Source organism: Macaca nemestrina, chromosome 12, assembly GCF_043159975.1.
Source record: "Macaca nemestrina isolate mMacNem1 chromosome 12, mMacNem.hap1, whole genome shotgun sequence".
In the NCBI taxonomy this organism is placed as follows: Eukaryota; Metazoa; Chordata; class Mammalia; order Primates; family Cercopithecidae; genus Macaca; species Macaca nemestrina.
This window is the reverse complement of record NC_092136.1, coordinates 103,255,897-103,282,499: the sequence shown is the minus strand read 5'-3', so window position 1 is coordinate 103,282,499 and position 26,603 is coordinate 103,255,897. Positions and strand designations below refer to the sequence as shown.

Here is a 26,603-nt window from a genome sequence, read left to right as displayed (position 1 = left end):
ACGTGTAGACACACACTAGTATGCAAGCACTGCTTTGTAAATTACTTTATAACAGAGCAATTCCAGTTAGTCTTCAGTTTGCTGGTGAGGTGTGATAAAATGCATTAATAATCCTATCATTTCATCCTAAGAACTACCCTACGCATTGAATAAGCTTGGCTTGTTGAGCACTCATCTCAACAGTTACTCACTCATGACTTTAAATCAAAACTAAGTGCAGACAAAAAGACTTATTCAGTTCGGCCTAAACATGGAAACTGTTTTGTTTTCATGAAGAGAAGTTATTTTAAGGCAAGTACTGCATGTGCATCTAAACTGTGTTTGCTGAAGTAGGCATGGGGAGACTTGGCCTCTGACTTCCCCTCATCCTTTCTTATCCTTGGCAGCTGACCCTGAAGTATTTCCAAGGAGACAGTTGGACTCCAAGAAGTCCAGGACCTGTAAAGATGTCACATTTTGGAAAGCCATGCTGTTCTTTGAAATTCTTCCAATCCTTTAGCTTAGCATTTATAAACTTCCTTGAGGTGTTCAATCACAATATATATGTATAAATGTATATGTACATGTACATGAGTGTATGTTTGCATATATGTGTGCATGTGTTATCCTGGGAAACATTCAATGTCTTTCATCTAACTCAATTAGAAAGCTAAACAGTGATTCTCATAAGTCATCCTATAAATTTAAAAATATTTACTCTTTGTAGAGGTATACACTTTGCTCATTTCAAAATAGCTACGAAATCTTCTTGTCTAGACTGGCTAGAGTCTTCCGTCTATCTAGAACTATACAGTGATATGCTGACTAATAATTGGCAGTTATATATTCAGACTGATTTATCCTTATTTGTACATAAAAATATATATATACCATGTGACAAAATTTATATAAACAGCACAAAAACAAGAAAACTAGGCTGTTAGAGTAAGGATAATGTATCCTTTGTGGGAGAGGTAGTAACTAGAAGGGAACATAAGGAGAACTTCTGGGAAGCTAAATTCTGTTTCTTGACCCCAGAACTGGCTACACTCATGTGGTCTATGTATAAAAATTCATGGAATTGTGCATTTATGATGTATACATTTCTATATGAATTGTATTTTTCAATGTAAGCTTCTAACAATAGAGTTGGAAGACTTGTTGGGGTACACTATCTGAAATAAATGCATAATAATTATGCGATATTCTGTATTTACTCATTCACTCTAAGTTTCTGCTAGAAGGTAAACTCCACAGATGCATTACTATATCCACAATGCCTAGAGCAGAACTATCACTAAGCAGATGTTCAATGCATATTATTGAATGAATGAGTAAATTAAAGATACTAGAAATAAAACAGGATACTTAAGGTAATAAGACAGTCAAGAGTAATATAGTTAATAGTTTTTTTAACTTTTGTTTTTTGACAATTTTGTGCCAAATGAAGGATTTTTCTTGAAAAATACTTGGATGAAAGAAAATAGCACAAAACTGAGAGAACTACATAATTGAATAGATACGTGCCTTTGTAATTCAAGAAGAAATGTATAATTATAGTACTCTAATAAAGCATTATTTGCACACGGATACACATATAGGTTTGTGGCAAAATAAATTAGAATTAAAGTCTTTCAGCTATACTTATTACTATTTTCTGGAAAAGATGAGTGCATTCCAGGAGGCTTTCATGTGACGGTTCAAAGCAAAAAGCTACAGTTGGCTGAGATAGACACACAAAACGTTGCTGTGAAAAACAAAGTAAATTTCTTTTATATATTTAGACAAACTTTAAGTGTACAAGCCAGAAACTGAAGATACATACTAAATAGTATTTGTCTTCTTTCCTATTTTTCAATATATGAGAGTACACTCATGACTACTATGAAGTGCATATTCTCCCACTGCAGTTTTTCACAGCAGTCCTACTTTCTTTGAATTTTCTTTGGCCACTCCCTTCAAGATCTGTCTACAGACCAGCCTATTATTATGATCAACCACCCAACTTTCGGTAAGTACTCAAAAGTTTTTAGGATGCCTTACTAAAGTTGAGAGAATCAAGCCATATATTATCATAACAAATAATCCAAACTGTGAATAATTACTTGTGCATTAGAAAAGAAGTAACATATATTTAACAATGTAAGAAATGATTCATGCATCTACCTGGAAATAGATTGAAAATCATTCATTTTACCTACCAAAATGCTGCAGGATTGTGGTAGAGATACGGAATATGGAAAAATGCTTTTCTTGTTCCTTTGGTTGAATACATCAATAACTGAAGAATTAAAAAACTGCTTCAGGTATGACTGAAGAACTCTAAGGTCAAAATAGTTATCTATACGTCCTCCATAAATAGCATTTTCAAGTAAACCATGTACAAATTCCCATTGTATATCTTTGGCACCTATAATTTAAAAAAAACACTTATTAATTTCATTTTTAAAACATTAACTAAATTCCCGGCTTGAGTTATAACATACAGCAAAATACATTTAATACAACTAAATCATTTATTCAAATGACCATTAATATTAATAGTAGTAAATAATATTTGAGATTTTTTAATCAAGTAATATCTTCCAAATATTTTACATGTATAAATTCACTTAATCCTCATAGCAAAGATAGAAGTATTAATATTATACAATTATACATATGCAGAAATCTTCCTAAGGGATAGGAAGGCTAAGCCACCAAAATGAGAAAGTTATACAAAGATCTGAAATAGAACTGAGGTACTCTGAATCCAGTTAGATTATCTGAATTATCTGCCACACAATCCTGGTTACTTAAATTGGAAATTCCTGTAGCGGACCTATCCAAAACATAATTTTACGCATTTGATGAAACTGTCAGTTTATAAAATAATCTGATTAACAGGGAAACTCTACAAAACACCTTCACACATTACACTCTTCTAAATGTCATGATTTTACATAGTCAACTATCTACTTTCTATTTTAATAGAAGAGAAATGTAATATTAAAAAGCCACAATAGAACTTTTTGTTTTTGGTTTTGGTGTTTTTTGAGATGGAGTCCCGGCTCTGTCACCCAGGCTGGAGTGCAATGACGCGATCTCAGCTCACTGCTTCCTCCGCCTCCCGGGTTCAAGCGATTCTCCTGCCTCAGCCTCCTGAGTAGCTAGGATTACAGGCGCGTGCCACCATGCCTGGCTAATTTTTGTATTTTTACTAGAGACGGGGTTTCACCATGTTGGTCAGGAACTTCTTCTATAAGATATTATTTCATTTTGCAACAGAAATATCCTTGTCATCACAATTTTGTGGTAATGTTAAAATGTAAGAATTAAATCTCAGATCTACAGTAAATATAGGAGACACATAACTACATTTAAACTAGCTAATATACTTTATTGTTAGCATTACTAGCATAGTTCTATTTCATTACTATAAAATTTAGAGATATGACAAAAACTGATTATCTATATGCCTTGGAACATAAGTGATTTAGGTCGCCTCCTGCAGGATAAGGGGACCTCCATAGTGGAAGAATAAAGCTGTTATCTGCCTACATCTTATTGTCAACAGTGACTAAACAAAGGACTTCACCAGGACTCGAATTTCTTTTTTTTTTTTTTTTAAACATATCATTTTATTCAATAACCATTATGGACAACTTCCCTCAGTAGTTATTTTGAATGACAAAATAGTATTTCATGTATTTTTTTTTAAAAAGTGTAGGTCTCATAATTTTCTGGTCTCATCTCTTCTATGCAATAAGGTGTTTCTCAGTTCCTTTTTGATGGCAGATATAATTGAAAATATTTCATAATTATTCACAAGCCAAGAACTATTAGCCAATTTTCATATCACACATAAACACACATAAAACTTAACCTCTGCTTATCTGGATATAAAAAACAGCTTTAAACAAGACATGGCATTAATTACCCAAAATGCAGGTATTTTTTTTAATTATTTTATTTTATTTTATTTTTTATTATTATACTTTAAGTTCTGGGTACATGTGCATAACGTGCAGGTTTGTTACATATGTATACTTGTGCCATGTTGGTGTGCTGCACCAATCAACTCGTCATTTACAGCAGGTATAACTCCCAGTGCAATCCCTCCCCCCTCCCCCTTCCCCGTGATAGGCCCCAGTGTGTGATGTTCCTCTTCCAGAGTCCAAGTGATCTCATTGTTCAGTTCCCACCTATGAGTGAGAACATGTGGTGTTTGGTTTTCTGTTCTTGTGATAGTTTGCTAAGAATGATGGTTTCCAGCTGCATCCATGTCCCTACAAAGGACACAAACTCATCCTTTTTTATGGCTGCATAGTATTCCATGGTGTATAGGTGCTGGGAAAATTGGCTAGCCATAAGTAGAAAGCTGAAACTGGATCCTTTCCTTACTCCTTATACAAAAATTAATTCAAGATGGATTAGAGACTTAAATGTTAGACCTAATACCATAAAAACCCTAGAAGAAAACCTAGGTAGTACCATTCAGGACATAGGCATGGGCAAGGACTTCATGTCTAAAACACCAAAAGCAACAGCAGCAAAAGCCAAAATTGACAAATGGGATCTAATTAAACTAAAGAGCTTCTGCACAGCAAAAGAAACTACCATCAAAGTGAACAGGCAACCTACAGAATGGGAGAAAATTTTTGCAATCTACTCATCTGACAAAGGGCTAATATCCAGAACCTACAAAGAACTCAAACAAATTTACAAGAAAAAAACAAACAACCCCATCAAAAAGTGGGCAAAGGATATGAACAGACATTTCTCAAAAGAAGACATTCATACAGCCAACAGACACATGAAAAAATGCTCATCATCACTGGCCATCAGAGAAATGCAAATCAAAACCACAATGAGATACCATCTCACACCAGTTAGAATGGCGATTATTAAAAAGTCAGGAAACAACAGGTGCTGGAGAGGATGTGGAGAAATAGGAACACTTTTACACTGTTGGTGGGATTGTAAACTCGTTCAACCATTATGGAAAACAGTATGGTGATTCCTCAAGGATCTAGAACTAGATGTACCATATGACCCAGCCATCCCATTACTGGGTATATACCCAAAGGATTATAAATCATGCTGCTATAAAGACACATGCACACGTATGTTTATTGCGGCCCTATTCACAATAGCAAAGACTTGGAATCAACCCAAATGTCCACCAGTGACAGACTGGATTAAGAAAACAGGACTCGAATTTCTAGTTGTCCTGATACTCACTAAATGATACCTTTATCATTTAGTCAGTCACTGATAAGTTAGCCAGTCATTGATAAGTCAGTAAGGAATACAGACAGTGTATCTTTCAACTTATAAAATAGAAACAGCAGTCATTATGTGAAATATTTTATGGAATTTTTATAAGAAAATATTATTTTTCTTCTACCTATTTTTCTCAAAACAAATTTTATGTTGTTCAGGATAAAATAAAATGAATAGAACTCAAATTACAACAATAGCAATAATAACAGCCAACCATTACTGATAGCTTAACTCCATATATTAAATGTACTAAATGTTAAATGCTTCATGTGGCTTTAGTAATTTAAACTTCTGGATATTCAAATAAACTGAGGTAGTGTCTACTATTATTCCTAATTTAAAGATCAGGAAACTCAGGCTTAAAGATTAGGAAACTTGCTCTAGGTCACATGGCTATTACTCTCAATACCAATTGTTCCCAAGGTTTAGAACTTTTTCTCTTTTTTAGCATTGAATTCTATACACGTGGAAGTTCCTTCATATCAGAAAATTCTGTAATCATAAGATTTAACAAATTTTTACTCTGAGATTCAATATCATTTTAAAGCATCCGCCTTTTATTTAAAACATAACGGTGTAAGATATCTATCTATATATGTCTTAGAATGCTATTAATTAATTCTATCACAAACTTGAAACACAATGATAAATCATTCAAGTTCTGTTTTTTCTCTTTTGTGAAAGGGCACTAACACTAATAGCCTCATAGTGGTATTATAAAAGTCAAATAAATATTCAAACGCATTTTGGAAAATTACCAAGCTTTTAGGCAAGCTGAAAAAAGTATTAGTCTATATTCTCCAAAAAAAAAAAAAAAAATCAGTGTAAAATGTTAAAAACAACAGTTCACGGGGGTCAGGAAAGTAGTTACCCATGTATGAGGTGGGGAATGTTGAGTTGTATGTAGAAAGGAGTAGAAAAAAGGCACCTCTAAAATACTGATAAAGCTGTTTTAATTTTTTTTTGGGGGGTGTGCAAGTTACACAGGTTCAATTTATGGGAAATTTATTGAATTCTACATTTATGTGTACTTTTCTGATGTAGAATTAAATTCTCTTGGAATACTATTTGGCATCAACTAGTAATGGTGAACAAATGCATACCCTATGGCCTAGCAATTTTATTCCTACATATATACTCAACAGAAATACATCTATATATTCACCTAAAGGTATAGCAGCATTACCCATAATCATCCCAAACTCAAAACTACCAACATGTCCATCAACAGATATACATATAATTACACAAAGGCATACTGTATAGCATTGAGAATAAATGGACTACTACAACTAAATGCAAACATATAGCTGAATCTATCAAATAGAATGTTAACTACAGGAACCCAAACACTAGAACATACATGCTGTATGTTTCCAGTTTTACAAAAACAGGCATAACTAATCTATATAGTTAAGTGTCTGGTGTCTACCTCAGGAACAGGGGAGGGTAAAGTTGGGGGATGGTAGAGGCTGAAAGGCAACATTACATGAGTAGATTCAGTGGCACTTATAATGTTCTGTTTCTTGATTAAGGTGCTGGCCACGTGGGGGAATTCAGTTTGTGGAAATTTCATTGAGCCACAATCTTTTAAGTACTTTTTGTCCATATAGTTCATTAAATAGGTTTTTTTAAACTTCAAAAATATATAAATTAAAATGGGACTTGGTCACATCCTAGCTGTCCATCCTTATCCTTTTGCCAAGGACAAGTTATAGAAAAAATTTCTGATGCTATTAACTCAAATAATAATTGAGTACCTATGATGGGCTAGGCACTGTTATAAACCTCAAGGATATACACAGTAAATAAGACAAAGATCTTACTTTAAAACAGATTATGCTCTAGTGGGAAGACAGAAACAAAATAAGAAAAAAATGAATAAACAAGAAGATATTCAGGTAGTACTAATGTATTAAGATAATATGACAAGACAAAGGGATAGAGAATGATTGGATTACTTCAGATTCAGCAGTAAGAAATCAATCTCCAGAAGCAATTCTCTTCTCAAGAGGATACCTCTAAGCTGAACAATAGGAAGAAGGCGGCTTTATGAAAATTTGGGAGGAAAGCATTTTAGACAGAAGGAAGAACACCTATTAAAACTTTCATGTAAGAACAAGTCTGGCTTGTCTGAGAAACATAAAGATGCCAAATAAGGATATAAGTTTTAAACAGGAAAATTATATGCTTTGGTTTGCATTTCTAAAAACTAAAGTTTTTTATAAAAGAATGTTTGCAAGGGTGCTAAAGTGGAAGACCAGGTAAGAAATTATTGCTTGGACTGCCAACACTTTGGAAAATAAGTGAATAGAATCATGATGTGATTTGCAAAGGGCAGAAATTGCCAAAGCACTGGATGTCTGAGGATGAGGGAAAAAAAAAAAAAAGAATCCAGGGTGACTCACAGGCTTCAGCCTTGAACAACTATTAATACATGAATGGTGGGCCCTTTATTGAAATGGGGGCAGAATCAGGAAAAAGTATTTGGCAGGGTTGCAGGGTTGGGGGTGGGGAGGAGACAGGAATTGAAAGATCTGTTTGTGATATTTTTAAGTTTGAGATTACTATCATCATATTCTATTCTCTAATCCATCACTGGTCTAAACTCTAGTGTCCCCCTCCCTTGGCCCTGCACAATAAACTTTAGAGATTAAAGTGTTCCTGTTTTCAAGAAGGCTGATAGCTAGATGGACTTAGGGGATCAGATTATATGGCTTTATTTACTGCTCTGTTTCAATGTATTATTTGTACCTTGTTTGCTGAATCCTACTTAGTAATTCAATTATGACTCCACAAATCCTTGGTACTAATCTTAATCTGCTATACTCCTGAATTTTAACAGTTCCCTTGAAAGACATCTGAAAAATTCAGTTAACGCTTGAAATTTTTGAAGGCCACAAAGTGAAAACAAGGTCTTTCTAGCTTTCTGCTTCCAGAAAGAAGAATCCATGTAAGAACAGATTCATATAGGAACTCTGAGATAACACAGGTATAGCAGTCAAATAAAAAATAAAATAAAAAGCAAAAGCAAATTTTGTGATAGGAAGTTAAGCCACTTCGGAAGAAAACAAATAGTTAATAAGACCTCAGATAAAATGTTTTATTAATATGAGATTAAAATTTTTGTTAGAACTTACCACCAAAAAGTCTGTCAATAATGTTGTACCCAGCCCGAAGATCTGATAAAGAAAATTCATAAAACCTGGTCCAACCCTGTCAAAAAACAATTTTTTTAAGTAAGCAACTAAACAGTACTCAGAGAGATATACGTATGTATCACTGTCCTTAAACAAAATGATCAATATAGACTTAAAAAATATATAACTCCTGAGAATTTTTTTAAAAATCCAACACATAATAAATCTAAAATAACAGTAAATTAAAAAAAAAATTTACTGGCCATAGCACGAAAAGTACTTTATAATACAATACTAATTTTAGTGATTTATGTAGCAACATAGTCATAGAGAACAAATTGGTATACTAAATTTTTTATTCTGATTACTATATACAATTGGGATATTTCCTATAATTTTATCCTTCAGAATTGTGGATTTTCTCCACAAACATACAAAAAAATATTGCACCAAAAAAAGCCCAAAAGCACATAGCAGTATATTCATTCATATTGAACCCACGAAGCATTCATATTAGAACTAAAATTATATACCTATAATAGCTAAAATGTTTGTATAAAATGAATATTCATAGAGCTCTATATTGTATAGACAATAAATTGAAACATAAAATAATTTATACATGGCTTCTATTGACTAGTTCTATGTAATAAAATAAGTTCAAGCTAAAATATATTTAGACTTGGATATTATTTAGGAATACTGATACAAATTTCATTCATTCATTCAACACTCAAAAAATATTGTAAAAATATGTATTATATGTCAGGCTCTGGGAATATAATAATGAACAAAAAGTTATCCCTGCCCTCATGTAGCTTTCAGTAAAAGATGAGAAAGGGTGGGGTGGAGACAATCACTCAAATACATAGACAACTGTAAAATGATAATAACTGATGGAGAGAAACATTTAGGATGTTTCACACATGTGAAAGAGATCTGACCTAATCTAGAGGAGAGGGAAAGTCACCCTAATAGGGAGAGCGGTGGCATACAAAGATAAAAGTAGACAGATTTAAGAACTCGTTAGGAAAATAAAACTAACAGAATTTTTGTATTGGATTGTAATGGAGTATGAAAACACCAAAAAGAGGGCTGTTAAGAATGACTTCTCAGCTTATTGCTCATTCAAATTGATGATGGATGATGTCATTCTTAATAAGTGAAACACTGAAAGAATACAAGATTTGGGAAGGAATATCATGAGATCACCAAACGAAAGTTTAACAAAGCATTTAAACAAACACATCAAACAAAAACATAAAGTTTTGGACTGCTATACACCAGGCCGTGTTTTGTTCAATTAAAATATAGCAATGAACAAGAGACAAATATCTGTGCACTTGGGAAGCTTAAATTCTAGTGCTTGATCCAGAATATGTGAATTTTCAGACATGTTTGAGACATCCAACTGGATATGTCAACTGTTAGATAGGCAAACATAGAGCCTAGAAAGTTTATCTGAGCTGTATGTGTAAATTTGGAGTCAATAGCATTTGGATACTTTTTTTTTTTTTTTTTTAAAAGAATATTATGGATATTATGAAAACAAAAGATTTACATTTTGCTCAGTTAGCAGATTTAAGAATTAAAGATCTGTAAAGGATATGTATCCATCAACCATTAACAAAATTCCTCTAATATTTATCTAAACTTTCTAACAATTCGAAAGTCTTAATAAAATTTATATCATTCTGTTAGACCTTATATGTGAAAGTTTATTTTTTAAAAATGTTTAATACCTTGAAGATCAATATTTTTAAAACCCCCAAATTAGAAAACTGTTGCTATCAATATTGCTTAATATATATACCTATGACATGGTCTTTAACAATAAAAATTGTCTCTAACAATTCTATTGTTAGAGACCATGTCATAGGTATATATATTTTGTCTACATTTACCTCCAGTGTTATGATTTTTATGAGAACAAAAGTATGGTATGAAAAAAAGTGACATTCTCAAACTTTTTTGTGTGGGAAAGTGAATTGCTGTATCCTCTATGGATAAAAGTTTGGTAATATTTATAGATTTCTAAAAATATGTATATTCTTTGACCCAAATATTCCACATTTAAAAACTGACAGCTATGAATAGATGTTAAATGAAGCATGCATAGGGATATCCATTGCAACTTTTTTTATAATCGCAAGAGTTGAAAAGAATGTACATGCCCATCCAACAATACAAAACTGCTAAAAGTATAGCAATATTATGTAATACAAAAAATATTTTTAAATTAGTCATTAAATAGACACTGTCACTTAACAATGTCAAATATATTGTTTTAAAAAGCAAGGTACAGAGCTGTGTTTGTAATACACCACCTACTGTTTGAGTTATAAAGAACATAAATGCATATATAAATTAATAAAATGTTTGTAAATTCATACAAACTCTCTGAAGCACAAACAAGAGATGGTTAATAGTGGACCCTCTGAGAATAGAAAGTGGATGGCAGGGAAGTAAGCAGGGAGGAACGTAACTCTTCATTACAAACCATTTTATATCGTTTTTATTTATACCATGTGCCTATATAAAAACAATACAATCTAAATTTTTAATGTAACTTTTCTCAATAAAGGTAAATCACTATCAGTATTGTTCATCTATCAGTCAGGATTAATTGATATATTAGGCTAAGGACAGAGGTCAGAGAAGTTAGGAAAAAAAAGATTTACAGGGAGATGTGCCTACTCATTTTGGAACTCTAAACTTTTTAGGTGTGATTATTTGAGCAAGTTAACTCTGATCAATGAGTCCCCCCATAAGTGTGGTATACATACTATAAGAAACAACACAATGCTATTATTATTTACCATTTCATCTGTTTGACAAATGTTTATTGACAGGCTACAAGCCAGTCACTGTGTTAAGCACTAAACATACACTATTTCATTTGATGCCCACAATAAAGGTAAATATGATTGTTATTCTCATTCTACAGTTGAGGAAACTGATGCTTATTGGGAGTTACAACAGTTTACCCAAGGTATTGCTGCAAGAAACTCTCGAGTCAAGACTCAAATGCAAGTCTGTCTAGCTCCAGAACCTACGCTCTTGTTTTGACATGGCACTGAAATACAGAGGTTAAAACGGGAGCAGGGTGAGGAGGGCGGTTTGAGGAGAGATTTTACTCCACAGAAGTGGACAAAGTTGAAAAAAGAGGATGGGAAAAATTTAAAGATGGAAGAGTGATGCAATTTACAGCTCAGAGAAACATTTGGCAACAAGAATTGACTATTAGTACCAGATACGACTGCCATGGCAATGGAAAAAATGCAGTTGATTGATTGTGATAACAGTAACAGAGAGCTTTTGGTGAGAAAGAGCTAGATAGATTCAAGACCTTAAAGAAGCCCAGCATGACTGAAGTGTAGAATGCAAGTGACATAAAGTGTCTGAGGCCGGGCGCGGTGGCTCAAGCCAGTAATCCCAGCATTTTGGGAGGCCGAGACAGGCGGATCACGAGGTCAGGAGATCGAGACCATCCTGGCAAACACGGTGAAACCCCGTCTCTACTAAAAAATACAAAAAACTAGCTGGGCAAGGTGGCGGCCGCCTGTAGTCCCAGCTACTCGGGAGGCTGAGGCAGGAGAATGGCGTGAACCCGGGAGGCGGAGCTTGCAGTGAGCTGAGATCTGGCCACTGCACTCCAGCCTCGGCGACAGAGCGAGACTCCGTCTCAAAAAAAAATAATAATAATAATTAAAAAAAATAAAGTGTCTGAGAGGAGGCTGAAGAGATAGATGGGTCTTTTCTTCTGGACTGTGGTAAGGTATTTGCATATCTTTCCTCTAAGTATGATAAAAAGCCACTTGATAAATTTTAAGCAAAATAATAACCAAATTCATATATTAGAAAGATAATTCTGGTTGCTAAATGCAAAAAGTAGGAAGAACAGTTGGAAAACTAATTCAGAAAGTAGTACAGGTGAGAGGTGATGAGGCTTAAAAAATGGTGAAGTCCTCATATTTAAATTATATTTTGGAAGTAGAATTAATAAGACTCGATGATGAATTGGATAGGGAAGCTATGAAACACAACATATCAAGAACAACTCCTGAGTTTGTAGACTGAGGAAGTAGACAGATACTAATGGCTTTTATTGGGAAGAAATGACAGGTGTGGGGAATTCAGGTTTTGAAGTTTGGGATATCTATGCAATATAAACTATAAAAACAATACCTAACACTCACTGAGGGCTTATGATGGGTCACAAATTGTTCTTAATACTTTAATACAATGAGATCTGAAGTAGTTAACTATATACAGTCTAGAAGATTAGCAGAAAAGATCAGACTAAGGATATAAATTTAAGTCATGAGCCAAATTATTATGTAAATATGTAAACCTAGCTATTAAAACTGCATTACAATTTTTTTTTTTTTTTTTTTTTTTGAGACAGAGTCTTGATCTGTCACCCAGGCTGGAGTGCAATGGCGCGATCTCGGCTCACTGCAACCTCTGCCTCCTGGGTTCAAGTGATTCTCCTGTCTCAGCCTCCCAAGTACCTGGAACTACAGGCGTGTGCCACTATATATATAGATACACACACACACACATATACACACACATATATAGACATATATATACACACACATATGTACACATATATACACACACACACACATATATACACACACATATACACACACACATATACACATATATACAGACACATATATACACACATATATACACCTATATATACACCTATATATACACACACACACTATTTCATTTAATGCCCACAATAAAGGTAAATATGATGGTTATTCTCATTCTACGGTTGAGGAAACTGATGCTTATTGGGAGTTAAAACAGTTTACCCAAGGTATCACTGCAAGAAACTCTTGAGTCAGGATTTAAATGCAAGTCTGTCTAGCTCCAAAATCTATGCTCTTGTTTTGACATGGTACTGAAATAGAGAGGTTAAAAGGTGGGCAGGGTGAGGAGGGCAGTTTGAGGAGAGATTTTCCTCAACAGAAGTGGACAAAGTTGAAAAAAGAGGATGGGAAAAATTTAAAGATGGAAGAGTGATGCAATTTACACACACATATATATACACACACACACATATATACACGCGTGTGCACGCAAACACACACACACACACACATATATATATATTTTTGGAGGTGGAGTTTCACTCTTGTCGCCCAGGCTGGAGTGCAATGGCACAATCTCGGTTCACCGCAACCTCCACCTCCCAGGTTCAAGCAATTCTCCTGCCTGAGCCTCCGGAGTAGCTGGGCTTATAGGAATGCACCACTATGCCCAGCTAATTTTGCATTTTTAGTAGAGATGGGGTTTCTCCATGTTGGTCAGGCTGGTCTTGAACGCCCGACCTCAGGTGATCCGCCCGCCTCCCCAAGTGCTGGGATTACAGGCATGAGGCCTGGCCACAAAAATATTTTAACATACAAAAATATAAAGCTTAGAATGTATCCAAGACATGGTCTTACTTACCTGAGGAATATAATTTCTTCTTTCTTGACATGCAGCATGAAACCATGCAAGACTGAAGAGAGCATGAGCTCGATGTATATTATCTTTTTTGCTAATTTGCTCAGGAGTCCAAGACTCATAAGTACGCATTAAATTCTTCTTTAAACCTGGAGGTGACTAAAGAAAAAAATCAACAGACATCCTATTGCTAAAATCCTACAAGTAAAATATATTAGATTTTAACATATTTAAGAACATAATTTAAAGAAAAATGTTCACTGATTACCAGGTTTGAATTAAACTATTATGTTACTTCAAAATGTACATAAAACTAGTTTTAAATTGCTTATACCTAACAGTTCATCCAAATATAAATTCAGAATAATTTTTCAAATTAAAAACTATATACAATAATATTCAAAATAACCAAATAAGTTTTACATGATGATTGAGAGATTTTTTTTTCACTGACACTAAATCACCACTTACAATACTAATGTGATATTGATTGTTATGGAGCAGGTGTTTGAGTTTAATATGCCCGTTTTCCCTCACTAGTTGCTATTTGAATTTCCATGAGGAATTCGACATACCATTTACATAGAATGTCAACTAATCTTCCTGGTGCATTAGTCCAAATTTAAAGTATTATGTAACATTGCTAGGCTCATAGACCCAAATAAAAATCCAGGAACTGAAATTGTGTATCAGACTAGTATAAAATTTTTTAAAATGTTCATCCATATGCATCATATCTGTCATTATTTTTCAAATTATCAAAATGATAACTTTTCAAGTTCGTGGAAAAATAGCAAAATAACGCCCTCAAGAAATTCTAATATTAAAAAATGTATAATGTGGGTTTTTCTGCCCAAGTTATTCTAACTAGCTTGTTCTAAAAGTAAAATAGTTCTTCCAAAATGGTTTCTAACATAAAAATAATAAATTCAGGTCAATACTTTCAGAATGCCAAAAATTAGTCATCCCCTTTGAAACCCTTCTCATTGTCATTTCTTAAGTAAAATGACTTTCTTGTTTAACAGGTGGCTGGGCATGGTGTAATCCCAGCACTTTGGGAGGCTGAGGCAGGTGGATCACTTGAGGTCAGGGGTTCGAGACCAGCCTGGCCAACATGGTGAAACCCGCCTCTACTAAAAATACAAAATAAAAATAAAATATATTTATTTTATAAAAATAAAAAATTAGGCCAGGCGCGGTGGCTCAAGCCTGTAATCCCAGCACTTTGGGAGGCCGAGACGGGCGGATCACGAGGTCAGGAGATCGAGACCATCCTGGCTAACACGGTGAAACCCCGTCTCTACTAAAAAAAATACAAAAAAAAAAAACTAGCCGGGCGAGGTGGCGGGTGCCTGTAGTCCCAGCTACTCGGGAGGCTGAGGCAGGAGAATGGCGTGAACCCGGGAGGCGGAGCTTGCAGTGAGCCGAGATCTGGCCATTGCACTCCAGCCTGGGTGACACAGCAAGACTCCGTCTCAAAAAAAAAAAAAAAAAAAAATTTAGCCAGGTGTGGTGGCACACACTTGTAGTCCAGCTTTTTGGGAGGCTGAGGCAGGATAATTGCCTGAACCCAGGAGGCAGAGGTTGCAATGAGCCAAGATTACATCACTATTCTCCAGCCTGGGCCACAGAGCAAGACTCCATCTCAAAAAAAAAATGAAAAGAAAGAAAATATACTGCTGAAGTATTAAGTACCTAGCAAATTTACACTTTTTAAATGAAAGCTTTTTATGTTTATGAAACATTTATAAAAACTATCAGAGATAAGGCCAAATTTCTGCACACTATTCAATAAAACATGACATTAATAGGAAACCAAACCACTTAGAGTTTTTAAAAAGGCACTACATGAAAGAGCATGCAAATTAATAAATACTATACACTTAAAGAGAAAATCACATATAAATATAGACTGAAAAATAATGAAACAAAAACACTAATATGCCAAAATTGTGAAATAAAGCCAAAGACATATTAAGCTGCAAATTCAGACTTAGAACAATTTCAGTATGAATGCAAGTAAATACAAAACAAACATTCAACTCAAAAAATCAGGAAGAATAAAAGCAGAAAAAATCTAAAGACAGCATTAGAAAGAAAAACAGAAAAAAGAAAATTCAGTGAAATGAAAAGAATCAGGAAAAGCAAATTTATAAGTAAAGGATCAGTTCTTTGGAAAACAAATTTTTTAAACAACTCTGACAACGAATCGAAAAAAGAAAAAAATGATGAAGTGAATTTAACAATTTTAAAAAATGATAATATATGTCCATATTATATATATGCACATACAAATAATCATTTTGAACATCTCAATGAACTACACAAATAGTCTAAGCTAAGATAGTTAAAATTTCCTATAGTAATTCAAGAAATAAAAAAAAAAGTTCACTGATAATTGAAATCAAATTGAAAATTTCCATAAAAATGTAATCAAATTATCTCTTAAAGATCCCAGAAAAGGTCACACATTAAAACATTAAAGGAACAGTTTACCTGGTATAATAATACCCCCTTATTGAAATATGTACTGAATTCCTCTTACTTGGCCTTGAATTATATGCTAAGTTCAAAAATGCAAGCAAAAAAAATACCCCCGCCCTCACGGCTCATGCAATCCAGTTCTAGGATATAGATGAGTAGAAGTGTATAGCGGGATTGTAGCTGGAGAAGATTCTGGGAAAGTTCTTTCTTACTAGACCTTATAGTCATTCAATTAAAATATTTCCTGTATTAAATCATCTTTGCATTCCTGGATTAATGCTTATCCTTTTTCTTCCTTAAATGAAACTAACACCTTCAGATGAAAAAGAGCAGTACTGATCTAAAACAACAGGTAGGACCAGGCACGGTGGCTCATGCCTGTAATCCCAGCATTTTGGGAAGCCAAGACGAGAGAATTGCTTGAGCCTAGGAGTTCAGGACCAGCCTGGGCAACATAGTGAGGCCTTGTCTCTCAAAAAAAAAAAAAAAAGAAAGAAATTAAAAAATTAGCCAGGCATGGTGAAGCACCCATAGTTTCAGCTACTCGGGAAGCTGAGATGGGAGGATTGCTTGAGCCCAGGAGGTTGAGGTTGCAGTGAGCTGTGATAGCATCACTGTACTCCAGCCTGGGTGACAAAGCGAGACCCTATCTCAAAAATAAAATAAAATAAAATAGCATGTAGTTACAAACACTAATAAAATGAAAATTTTAATAGTTTGCTATTTTATTTATGACTTTGACAAGTCATAAAATATCATTACAAACACAATTTTAGCTATATAAGGTTGGATCTACCTAGCATTACATGTTAGAGAGATACAAGGATGGATGGACATAAGGACAGAAGGAAGGCAGGGAGGTTGGGAACAATCAACAGAGTGAAAAGCAATCTACAGAATGGGAGAGAATATTTGCATACATCTGATAAGATACTAAGCAATTAGTATCCAGAATATATAACGAACTATTAATACTACTCAACAGCAAAACAATAATTCTTAAAATAGACAAAGAATTTGAAAAGACATTTCTCTGAAGACATATAAATGTCCAAACAAATGAAAGATGCTCAACATTACTCATCACCAGGGAAATGCAAATCAAAACCACAATCAGATATCGCCTTAGACCCACTCAGATGGCCACTATTAAACACACACACTCAGAGAAAACTGTTGGTGAAGATGTGGAGAAACTGTTCAGTGCTAGTGGGAATGTAAAATGATGTAGCCACTATGAAAAACAGTATGAAGTTCCATCAAAAACTTAAAAATAGAATCACCATATGATCCAGCAATCCCACTTCTGGCTACATATCCAAAATAATTCAAAGTGGAATCGTGAAGAGATACGTGCTCACCTGTGTTCACTGTATTATTCACAACAGCCAAGAAGTAAAAGACCTAAATGTCTACTGATGGATTAATGGATAAAGAAAATACGGTATATACATACAATGAAATATTATTCTATCTTAAGAAAGGAAAGCCTGTCATATGCTAAAACATGGATGAACCTTGAGGACATTATGTTAAGTGAAATAACAAAAAGATAATCCATGATTTTACTAAATGAAGTAGCTAAAGTGGTCAAACTCTTAGAAAGTAAAATGGTGGTTGCCAGAGGATAGGGCAAAATGAAGAGTTGCTCTTCAATGGTCACAGAGTTTCAGTTTTGCAAGATAAAAAAAGTTCTAGAGATCTACTGCACAACAAGGTGCATATTGCACTATACACTTAAAAATGGTTACAATAGTAAATGTCATGTTATGTGTTTCTTACTACAATAAAAACAAAAACATAAGTATGAAATAAAATTTGAAAAGATTTAAATGTATTTTATATCATCTTATGCTATTTATGTATATTATACCTCATCTAAATGTAAAAAGAAATTGTGTGTTCTATGTAATAGTCGTTTACAAAGTTTTAGAAGTCATGTATAGATTACTGCTTTCATATGAGTACAGATCCAAATTTTAAATCTTCTTACCTCATATGTTATTTTCAAACTTGACTGTAGTAAAATAGGAGTAAAGTTGGGATGAACTTCTGCAGTGAGCCAAAGACGAAAGGTATCCTTAGGTTGAAGAGTATTCAATTCCTTGTTTACAAAACCAATGATAAAAATTTACTTAAATACACACAAAAATTTCTCTTTTATCATTATACTATTAATAACTATTTGTAATTAAAACTTCTGTAACATTCTGATGTATTTCTTAATGCTCTAGTTACATTTCCTTTAAATTTTTATCTTTTCTCTATTACTAGCTCAGTGTAATGAATAAGAATCTGCATCTAAAGTCATGTTGACTGGGTTGAAATTTGAACCTTGTCACTAACCTGCTAGGTGACCTTGGGTTCTTTGACTTATTCCATCTCTAAACAAGGATAATAATAGTACCTATCACATAGAATTGTGTAAGTACCAGAACAGTACCTGATACATAGTAAGTTCAAAATAAGTATTAGCTATAATTGCTATGCCTAAAGTACCAGCCTTCTTTTTTCCCTCCCCCCACAAAGACGGAGTCTCGCTCTGTCGCCCAGGCTGGAGTGCAGTGGCGCGATCTCAGCTCACTGCAAGCTCCGCCTCCCGGGTTCACACCATTCTCCTGCCTCAGCCTCCCAAGTAGCTGGGACTACAGGCGCCCACCACCATGCCCGGCTAATTTTTTTTGGTATTTTTTAGTAGAGTCGGGGTTTCACCGTGTGAGCCAAGATGGTCTCGATCTCCTGACATCGTGATCCGCCCGTCTCGGCCTCCCAGAGTGCTGGGATTACAGGCGTGCACTACCAGCCTTCTTAAAGTCTTTAGATTCTCACTGCTTTAATTCTTGCTTCTACAGAGTTATATAATGACATTAATTCCCTTATTTACAATTTTTAGTAGCACCTTATGGCCTGTAATATAAATTCAAAACTTCACCATACAAATTAATCTGCCCATGCTTTCTCATACTGTAGGCTTTAGTCATTTATCCAGACTCTTATGACTATCTATAGTCATCACGTTTTCTCTATTATTCTCTTTGTAATCTAACAAATTATTACTTATCTGTCAAAATATAATTTAAATATCGTGTCTTAGGGGAATATCTTCTCCAACTCTTCACTACCACAATCCAAAGCAGGTTTAATCACCCATGTCATTTTGTAAATTTTTCCCTTAGTATTCCTCATCCCATAATATAGTTCTTAATGTGATCTGTCTCTTCTAAATTAAGTTCCCAGAGAGCAGGTACAAATTCTGTAGGTAACCAGAACCTGGCACAATTTCTGGCTTTTTCTTGTACTCAGCAAGTATCTGTAAATTTAATAAATGAATAAATAAATGACAGAAGAAATTTTGATAGCTCTAAAAGAGAATGAAGTCTAAAAATTATTTTAATATAATTGATGTCAAACACTAACATTTATTTAATACCACATGAAATGTAGAGTTAAGATGATGAAAAAAATGACAAAAGAATGGCCACAAAAACATTGTGCTTGCTTAAAATTATAAAGGACAAAATGTATTTACACCTCATAACTTTAAAAAGGAAAATTTATATAAACTTTTGCTTTGGGTTAGCACATCTAAAAAATTTAAAAAGTAAAACAATACATTGTGATATAGTTGGATTTATAGCTGGATATAGTTGGATTTACAATAAATTTATAAATTTATATCCAATCAATTCATTCAAACTAATAGAAAAGCAAATAATAATCAGTTATTTTAAAAATTATATAATATTATGTACTGTTTCTAACAGTTCTAATTAAGATGTGCTTTCAAGATAATAACTACATTTTACATAGATTAGTAGCTATCAATCAACTGTTTGACACAGAAAGCAGTACAAGTATTCACCAGTCTTCTTTATATATCTTAAAACATGTATGATTTATCAGGTCAGGGGCGGTGGCTCACACCTGCAATCCCAGTACTTTGGGAGGCTGAGGCAGGCGATCACTTGAGGCCAGGAGTTCGAGATCAGCCTGGCCAACATGGCAAAACCCTGTCTCTACTAAAAATACAAAAATCAGCCAGGCATGGTGATATATGCCTGTAATTGCAGCTACTTCAGAGGCTGAGGTATGAGAATCATTTGAATTCGGGAGGTGGAGGTTGCAGTGAGCCAAAACTGTGTCACTGAACTCCAGTCCGGGCAATAGAGCAAGATTCTGTCTCAAAAACAAAACAAAACAAAACATATATGATTTATCAGACATAAATTTTATATTTTTGGCTGGGCATGGTGGCTCACGCCTGTAATCCCAGCACTTTGGGAGGCCGAAGTGGGCGAATCACAAGGTCAGGAGATCAAGATCATCCTGGCTAACACGGTGAAACCCCATCTCTACAAAAAATACAAAAAAATTGGCCAGGCGTGGTGGCGGGCACCTGTAGTCCCAGCTACTCAGGAGGCTGAGGCAAGAGAATGGTATGAACCCAGGAGGTGGAGCTTGCAGTGAGCCGAGATCGCACCACTGCACTCCAGCCTGGGTGACTGGGCTGGACAGAGTGAGACCCTGTCTCGAAAAAAAAAAAAAAAAAAAAAGAAATTATATTTTTACACACTAGTAATTTTTACAGAAAGCCATAATAGAATTACATGAATATTCATAGTCTAAAATCTGTATCTTCTCTTGATTATAAGTAATGAATCATGAATCACCATGGTCCATCAGTTCATTCACTTACTCATTAACTTATTCATCAAAAATTTATTGACTCTATTTGTGGAAGTGTGTAGTTGCCAATTAATTAGGACTGCAGAAATTTTTAATACCTCACAACTAAGGCAGGACCTCCCTCAATTTACTCTATTCTGTTTGCTTCTATTCTATATACTACTGCCAGAATAAATAAACTTCTCTGTTAAGGACCTCCTTTGGCTCTCTAAGTCCCGGGACAAAAATTCCAAAATCTTCTGCATGGTTCTCAGGGTATTCCATAACCTAGCTCTTTCCTAGTCGTCTAACTCAATTTCCCCACACTTCCTGCCTGGCGGGCCCCTCTAGCACTATCAAGGACATCTCTTCATTCCTTGTACTAGGGATGGACATCCCCAGCACTATCTCTGCTTGTGCTGATGGAATTAAAATCATGATATCCTTTCTTTGCCTATACTTAGCAAAATCCCATTTGGCTTTCAAGGAATATCTCTTCAGAATCATCTCTAACTACCCAAGACCCTACTCATCTTTCTTAAATAAGCACCAGAATAAAATCTAGGTTTGCATGTAAAGCCTATCCAGCGACTTGTCTGGTCTTAAGACTATTTTTCTCCTGAGTCCATTTGAGATAAATGAAACATTTGCTTCAGTTTACTCCCCAGCTTCATTAGCCCCTAGGAAGTTAGGCAGTTCCCTCTGACACCCTATTATGTCTCTTCTCCCAATACAGACCAAGAGAACAGGAGCATAAAAAGAAACTAATGGTATAAATATTTCTTCCAAGCTTCCCTGTCAATCTTCATTAAAAATGTCTTGGCTTCTCTTATATGCCCTTAAAAAAAGATTTTTATAGACTTCCTATTAATATCTTATTTTGCATAATTGTACATATTTAGGAAATATTTAAATCTAAAATTTCTCAACTACTACTTTTTAAATCATCATAAATAATGCATGACATTTTAATACTGATGTCCCTTGGAGATTACTAAGTTGAGTACAATAGATATTATCTGTACTACATTTATCTGAATCTACCTTTTCCAGAACTGGCAGCCAAGATACCACAAGATGTAAGTTCTTCAAACAGAGCCAGTCTCCATTGCGGGCACATTCTTTTAGCATTTGAATTGCTAAATCAGCTTGACCTTGACCCATGGCAACCTGCAAAAGCAAAAAAACAAACAAACAAAATTTAAAAAACAGATCTGCTAACATGTTATAATATAACGGTATGAGATTCAATAATAGTAATCCCCAAACCTTCCTAACTGGCTTTAATAATAAATTTGGAAGAAGAATCAAACTAATACCAGAAATTAATCTTCTTTAAATAATTAAAAGCTTATATGAATAGTTTAAGTTTCCTGCCAGAATCACTAGTAACAGGTACAATCTGTAGAGCTCCCCTTCCTGAGACACCTCACTGATACCTGAATATTGACCTAATTTAGACCTAATCTACTATGATTGACCAGCACTCTCTATTAGTGCAAAACCTGCACACCTGAGCCTAACAGCGCTACTATTTTGCTATATTTCATTTATATTTTTCTTTGTAAAATTTTTACTTTTCAATTTTGGGTTGCTATGAAGTATTCAGTTGTTTAAAAAATCATTATTAATTATTTTCCCGGTGAAAAAGATGTATTCACTTGTTAAACATTGAGGGTGAATTAATACATTTCATTTTCAAATTTACATGCAAACTGAAAAAAAGGAGACACCCTGAACAAACAAAAGTTCCTACCTCAGGGAAAAAAATTGCATTACAATGAATACATTTTACTCAAAATTTTACGTATTTCTTTCAGTTCAGGTAAATAAAGTGTAAATAAACATTACTGTGATTTATCGTAAAAGCATCCAAGTAAAATTTTAAAAGTAATTCTCAAAATGAAAGCAAATGTATGAATTTCCTATAGCTGCTTTAAGAAATTACAACAGATTTAGTGCCTTAAATTATCATTAAATGTCTGGAGGCCAGAAGTTTCTCACCGGCCTAAAATCAAGGTTCTGGGTTTGAAAATAAAGGTACTACTATAAGGCTATGTTCTTTCTAAAGGCTCTAAAAGATAATTCTTCCCTTGTTTTTTCCAGTTTCTGGAAGCCACCTACATTTCTTTGCTTATGGCCCGTTCCTCCATCTTCAAAGCCAGTAGCACAGCATATTCTCTCTTCTCTGACCTCTACTTGGATCATTGTATCTCCTATCTTCGCTCTTGACTCACCTGTCTCCCTCTTATTTAAAAAAAAAAAAAAAAACTTTGTGATTTTATATTGGGTCCACCTGGCTAATTCAGGCTACTCGTCCCATCTGAAGATCCTTAATTATATCAGCAAAGTTCCTTTTGCCATGGAAAATAACATATCCACAGTTCTGAGGATTAGGACATAGACATTTTTCAGGGCATTATTTGGCTTATCACAACCAAAAATGTTCATTTGACCAATATCATCAAGTGCTGGAACAGCAATAGCAAAGACAAAAACAGCGGGACAATATGTACTTACCTGGTGATAACACTCGCCGCTTCTTTCAGCATTAGCAAGTTCTTGAAGTTCCTGAGAAGGATCGGCACCCGGAGAAATAATTATCAAGATGGGTTCAATTTCCAGTGTCTCTTTGTATAAACGTTTGAGATTTAGAGGCAGTGGGGACACCTCTTTCAGTCCTAAAAGATATATTTTAAAAATTAAAAATAAAAGCAGTATGCATTGTTAAAAAGTTTATTAAATCTAATTATATGATATATAATAGAGAATACCCAGCTGAGTTATAATCTCATCATATATTAAAGTTTTTCCACTCTAAAATCATACACTAGTAAGAGTTAACGTCTGTTTTATGCTTAAGATGCCAGGCATTTTTCTAAATGTTTTCCATGTATGGTATCATCTTATTATTACAATGCTATGAGGTAGGTACCCTGATTACCACATTTAACATCTGTATTGTAAATTGAGACCACAATACAGGCCTGTAGGTGTACTGTAAATTGAGACCACAATGCAAGAGAAGAGTAAACCCAACCATCAATCTATATATCTCATTAGTCCAATACAATTCATTAATGATAGCTGAGTGCCTACTCTGTGTCATGCATATGGGGAATCAGATTTCTCATGATATGGGTAAATGATTTCATGCCAAAAAGTTATTTCTTATGCCCATGGGGAAAAAAGGCTGTATGGGTAGTGAAAAGAATGCTTAAGACAGAAATACATAGCTGTCAGTTTATATTTGTTAGCCAAATGACCCTATGCAAATCATTAAAATGCACTGTGCCCCAGTTTCCTCAATTGTAAAACAAGGATAAAGCAATCCACAGGTCCTTTGGAAGCAAAATAATTATAATAATTGTAACAAATGCCATTTATTCATCACCTACTGAATGCAAAGCATTATATCAGGTAGTTTATTTAAATGATATCTAAACCATACAATGATCCTGAGAAACAAATATCATTATATTAATTTTATGGGGAAGAAAACTAATACTCTCTCTTCTGCTAAAACTTGAATGTTTCCATTATTAATGTATTTCATAAAAGCCAAACTGAAAAGGCTCATGTCAATTAATAACTTAAAATATACTTATTTGAATTGAGTTAAAATGAGTGTTACACAGGACTTAATAATTAAGAAAAAATTAGGAGTATGTAACTGAGTGAGTACATGGGCAAGAAGGGCTTCCATATATTCTCAAAAGTAGAAGTGAATAGACAAGACTGCACCTCAGATATGGACATCCTTAAAGAATTAAGAATAGTAAACACTTTAAAATATAAATTCAATGTTATCGTGATGGGTCAAAAGAGACATTTCTAGGTAACCAACCTGAAAAGGTACATTTCATGCATAAAGCAGCACCCTTGTCTATTCTTCACAACAGCAACCCATAATGCTAAGCATTTCCAAAGTCAGAAATATTCCTAATAACAGGTGAAATTTACTCCAAGAGCCACTTAAAATTGATGAATTGTTTTTAGAGGCATATTTTATAAATTTTCTTTTTAACTAAGTTTAAATTGCTAACAACTATTCAATTGTTAGCAATTTAAATTTAGCAATAAGGAATTCTTATGTACTTGCAATGCAGTAAGAAATATTTCTATTCATTCAAGCATTCACTTATTTATTCATAAATTCAATAAATACCTAGGCCAATTAAATATATTGTCAGATTTAATAAAGTGTATCAAAAGTCTTTAAAAAGTACATGGCCTTGATCAGTAATTAAAATTATAATAATTTAAGAAACAATTCAGGATATGGGCGCAGAAGCATGTACAAGGGCTTTTCATTGTAGCTGTTGATACTAGCTAAAAACTGGTAGAAAGAAATTGAGTTTCTAATGGGAGTCTGAGTAATTTCTGATAGCCATACATTGAAACTGAAGTTACAAACATGTTGAGGTAAAAGATAATATACAGAAAAATCAGATTATTCAAGAGATTTGGCAATAATGCCAAATTGTAATATATACACTTCTACGTGCATAAAAAGAAAGCAAAGGCATACATAGAAAAGTTAACAATGATTAGTGCTAATGATGGAATAGCAGGTGTTTTTCATTTTCTTTTCATGTCTATGCATTTCCTGATACTCCTCTAATTACTATATATTATACAATAAAAATGTCAAAATATATATAAAATATTTTCATTTAAAATAACTACTTGCTGACTTAAGTGTGCTTTATTTGGAAAATATATGCCAATACAAAAACTGTCTAAAAAAGCTAAAATGCAGATTACCATACCACTTGTTTATTTAACCAATGTACGCTGTAAACTTCATGTGAGCAAGAATCATACTGAATCTTTCACTACTTTATATCCAGAGACTAGCAAATTCAATTATAACTTTTAATTTTAAAATCCCACAGGATATAAATATATGTCCATTAATTCATTTTACACAATATTTCAACGCAATAAAACATTTTGAGTTGGAGAAAAAAATCATGAAAAATACCTTGCCATTTAATGTAACACAGGTGACATTCATGTTACTTGGAATTAGATGTTAGCCATCCTGCCCAAAAAACTCCAGCAAAATTTCTGTTGCACTTTAAGTGAACTGAGTATACTGGTTTTATCAGTCCAAATAATTCTGATTCATGATACCATCAGACTCCTCAATACGAATCATTCAAAACTATTTAATAAAGTTAGAGAGCCAAAAATAATAATTGCACTGTGAATTATGTGCACTGTGCATGAAAAATTGCACTGTGATTCCAAAACTATTTGGAAATCACTGGAACCTGATATTCTGACCATAAGTTTAAAAATAAATACAGCATTTCTTTCAAAAAAATAAGAATAAGACAGAGGAATAACTTAAACCTTTATTGCATTTTATGCAAATAAAATATTGAGATAATAAAAAAGAAATAACTTCCAGTTGAAAAAGGAACAAATTGACTCCTGTACTTTGCAGGTACCTGAGTAAAGAAAGTGGCAAATTATCAAAACTATTATACGTAGTAAGTATAATAGATTCATTCTTTTTCATTCCTCTCATCCTCCGTAACAAAGAGCTAATAAGTATCAGATGTATAAAATTACCTTTCTTTTATGAGAAAA

The 26,603-nt window shown here is 33.9% G+C and overlaps 1 protein-coding gene across 4 annotated transcripts in view; it reads right to left on the bottom strand.

The window, feature by feature from the left end:
- The window catches only part of LOC105493700 (dynein cytoplasmic 2 heavy chain 1), a 361,100-nt gene that overhangs the window by 142,627 nt on the left and 191,870 nt on the right, over positions 1 to 26,603 (bottom strand). For all 4 annotated transcript variants that reach the window (XR_011611022.1, XM_011761557.3, XM_011761558.3 and 1 more), the window contains 6 exons: positions 23,523 to 23,683; positions 22,047 to 22,172; positions 18,331 to 18,441; positions 13,857 to 14,012; positions 8,385 to 8,460; positions 2,181 to 2,389 (listed from right to left, as the gene is read on the bottom strand). Coding sequence is in view for 3 of the 4 variants with exons in the window: in XM_011761557.3 (XP_011759859.2) it covers positions 2,181 to 2,389; positions 8,385 to 8,460; positions 13,857 to 14,012; positions 18,331 to 18,441; positions 22,047 to 22,172; positions 23,523 to 23,683 (839 nt within the window). In the remaining variant the exon portion in view is untranslated. The remainder of the gene's footprint in view (positions 1 to 2,180; positions 2,390 to 8,384; positions 8,461 to 13,856; positions 14,013 to 18,330; positions 18,442 to 22,046; positions 22,173 to 23,522; positions 23,684 to 26,603) is intronic.